We start from the raw sequence: 2,791 nt of genomic DNA, 5'->3' as shown, positions 1-2,791 counted from the left end.
CAGCAAACCCTGCCAGTCCCCGGGTCACCTCTCCAAGGAGCCCTCTTGAAACCCCCTAGTCCCAGGTCTGAGGTTCAGCTAAGCCCTGCCATGGGTCAGCTTTAGCCAGCAGCGCTACGGGTGGGGCCCAGGACAGTGATAGAGAACTTTCTCAGGCCATGTAGATTGCAAGTGGCAGAGTCGAACCAGGTTATCCTAACTCCAGAGCCCACACTTTTCATTGCTGCTTTGCCTTCTGTACAAATAGGAAATGTTGACATTCCCAGGGACAGATGGAGACACTGAGGCCCGGAGAGGTGAGCATATGTCTGCGAGGTTGCGGAGCTAATAAGAACAGAGAGCTAAACTGCAGCCTATTTGCTTCTGAAGTTGGATTCCATTCCACCCGTCCAGACATCTTCTCCCTCCCTTTCTGGAAGCAAGCGAGGCAATCCCACCTCTTTATCCTGCCCCTCCTGGGGTGCCTCGCCAGCCTGCCCTCAATGTCTACCTGGGCCCCCTGGGTCTAGGCTTCTAACCTAGAGTGGAGGTAGCCCAGAGTGGAGCTCTCGCAGGCCAGAAAGTTCCCCCGAGAGGAAAGGCTCAGTACAGCCCTCCTGCCCTCCCAGAGAAGGAGAAACATCTGTCCTCTTACTCACAGTGGCCCACTCAGCCCCTCACTCCTGGAGCCTGGCCTGTCAGTGTCCTAGGCACAAGTTCAATGTTTACTGAATCAAGGAAGCGTGTCATCAGCAGCCTTGCAGAGCCCAAGTCAGGTGTCCAGTTCAGCTGGGCAGGGCTGGTGGCCTTGTCCCTCCTACCCTCTGGGCTTTGCTTCCAGAAACAGTGGGTCTCTGTCACACGGTGGACACATCCCTAGGTACCTAGAGACTGGGGAGGGGGAACCCACGGGGCCCCCATGTTCTGTTTCCCATGCTCCCTCTCAGGCTGGGCCCAGCTGCATAGCAGGTTGGCAGTGGCTATGTGTGGCTGTCTCTGCTCTTTGAATTATCACTCTGTGCTCAATCTGAGCTGGGAGCTGGGCTTGTGTAGCTCATCCTCCACCGTGCCCTGGGGTGCAGAAAGAGGAAACAGAACACAGCAGGCCTGAGGCTGCTTGCGAGGGTGAGCCTGGGTTGGCATCGGGGAACTTGGATTTCAGGGAGGTTGTGGCTCACGCGGCCCACAACCTCTGTGCTTGGTCTGAGCACCTGCTTTCCTCCTGGGAGCCTAGGGTTCTGGTACCTGCTCTGCAGTGGGCACCTCTGTGACCGCCTCCAGTGAAAACCCTGGACTCTTAGGCTCAGGCACACTTCCCTGGTAGATAGTTCACAGCCCCTTGCTGGAGGAATTAAGTGCACGCTGTGTGACGCCACTAGGAGTAGACCCTCGGCAGTGGGCACCTGGCTTTCTGTGGACTTACCTCCATGCCCCCTTTCCCTGGGCCGATGTTGCTCTGTGTTCTTTTGCTGTAATACATCTTAGCTGTGAGTAAGACGATACGCTGGGTTTTGTGAGTCCTCCTAGCACATCATCAAACCTGGGGGTGGGCTTGGGGACCCCTGACAGCAGGGGATTCANGAAGTCCCCTCAGGAGGCCTTCCCAGCTTTCACAGAGGGAAGCAGCCATGTGTTACAGCAACACGGATTTCAGTTGGACCTTAGGAAGAACTTCCTGACAGAATTAAGAGACTGGCAGGAATTTAAGAGGTAAACATTTTTCTTAGGAGGGTGAGGTTGAGTGCAGCTCAGTCTGGGGGACCCGGAGAGGAACTTGAGTGCACATCCTGGAATCACAAGCCCACTGCACTTAGTCATCTTCTGAGTTTTGCTGATATCCCAGTCTTGCGGGGCTTTTACCCAACGTTTCTCCTCCTGCTTACCTTCTCTCCTTTGTTGCTGTAACTCGTCTAAGGAGAAAGAAAAGACCGTAAGACTTAGAAGCTCAGACACAAGGTGTTTCAGGAAGTGTCACTGTAGATTGTACCCTCCAACCTCCCCCCCCCATCCCCCACTCCCCGCAAACTGCCATAGCCCCAGGTACTTACCATGTTGATCTTGGTCAAACTTCCTGCCTGGAAGACTGGACAAGAGGCGGGAGGACTGCTGGACAGAAGTATTTAACACCCAGTAGGTCCCGCCTCTGGCCTCTTGGCCTTCCTGGGGGTGGAGGCTGATCCCAGCCCTGGAAACTCCTAGGCCTGGGAGCCTATGATCCCTCTGCGGCCTCACTGGACAGGATGATGCCGTTAGGCCTAGAGCTAGGGGTGGTAACCCAAGGCCCTGGCCAGTGGCCCGGGCAAGAAGCCAAGGGCACACTCTTTTCAGGATCCTGGGATGGGACTGCGATCCCTGCCCTTCAGAAGCCAAAGCTCAGAAGCCAAGGCCAGCTTGAGTGCAGTGCTCGCTCCAGAATTCTTATTTAGCGAGAATTTAAGGGGGGCTGGCCTTGAAGCCCTGTCTGCATGGCAAGTGCGTTGTTTACATTTAGGTAAGACGGTTGTATTCCATTGTATTCCATAGTGGTTAGAGGCACAGGTATGGGGTTTGAACCCTGGAGCTGCTACATAGTATGTGACTGGCGAACATCACCGAACCTCTCTGAGCCTCAGTCCCCCCATTTGTAAAATGGGATCGGTAATAGTGTGGTGGGGATTATACGAGATAAAGCATAAGTCTTTGCAGTAGACCCTGGCACACAATAAGGTCTCTGTTAATGTTGGTTATGATTGATTATGTTTCTTTGGGGTTTAAGGGGTTGATGGAGAATGGGGGAGGGGCTTGGCAGTGCCACAGCCTGAATATGGGGAAA

General features: G+C 54.4%; 1 protein-coding gene across 1 annotated transcript in view; it reads right to left on the bottom strand.

Moving 5' to 3' along the window:
• The window catches only part of HPD (4-hydroxyphenylpyruvate dioxygenase), a 13,373-nt gene extending 11,247 nt beyond the window's left edge, over positions 1-2,126 (bottom strand). Inside the window, exons 1-2 of the mRNA XM_019648872.1 lie at positions 2,028-2,126; positions 1,863-1,889 (exon numbers count right to left, since the gene is read on the bottom strand). Of these exons, the coding sequence (XP_019504417.1) occupies positions 1,863-1,889; positions 2,028-2,030 (30 nt within the window). The 5' untranslated portion in view covers positions 2,031-2,126. The remainder of the gene's footprint in view (positions 1-1,862; positions 1,890-2,027) is intronic.
• Between the last annotated feature and the right edge of the window lie 665 nt (positions 2,127-2,791).

This window comes from Hipposideros armiger, unplaced genomic scaffold, assembly GCF_001890085.2.
Source record: "Hipposideros armiger isolate ML-2016 unplaced genomic scaffold, ASM189008v1 scaffold_128, whole genome shotgun sequence".
Classification (NCBI taxonomy): domain Eukaryota; kingdom Metazoa; phylum Chordata; class Mammalia; order Chiroptera; family Hipposideridae; genus Hipposideros; species Hipposideros armiger.
Note: the sequence above shows the minus strand (reverse complement) of the source record. Positions and strands in the feature narration are given on the sequence as shown.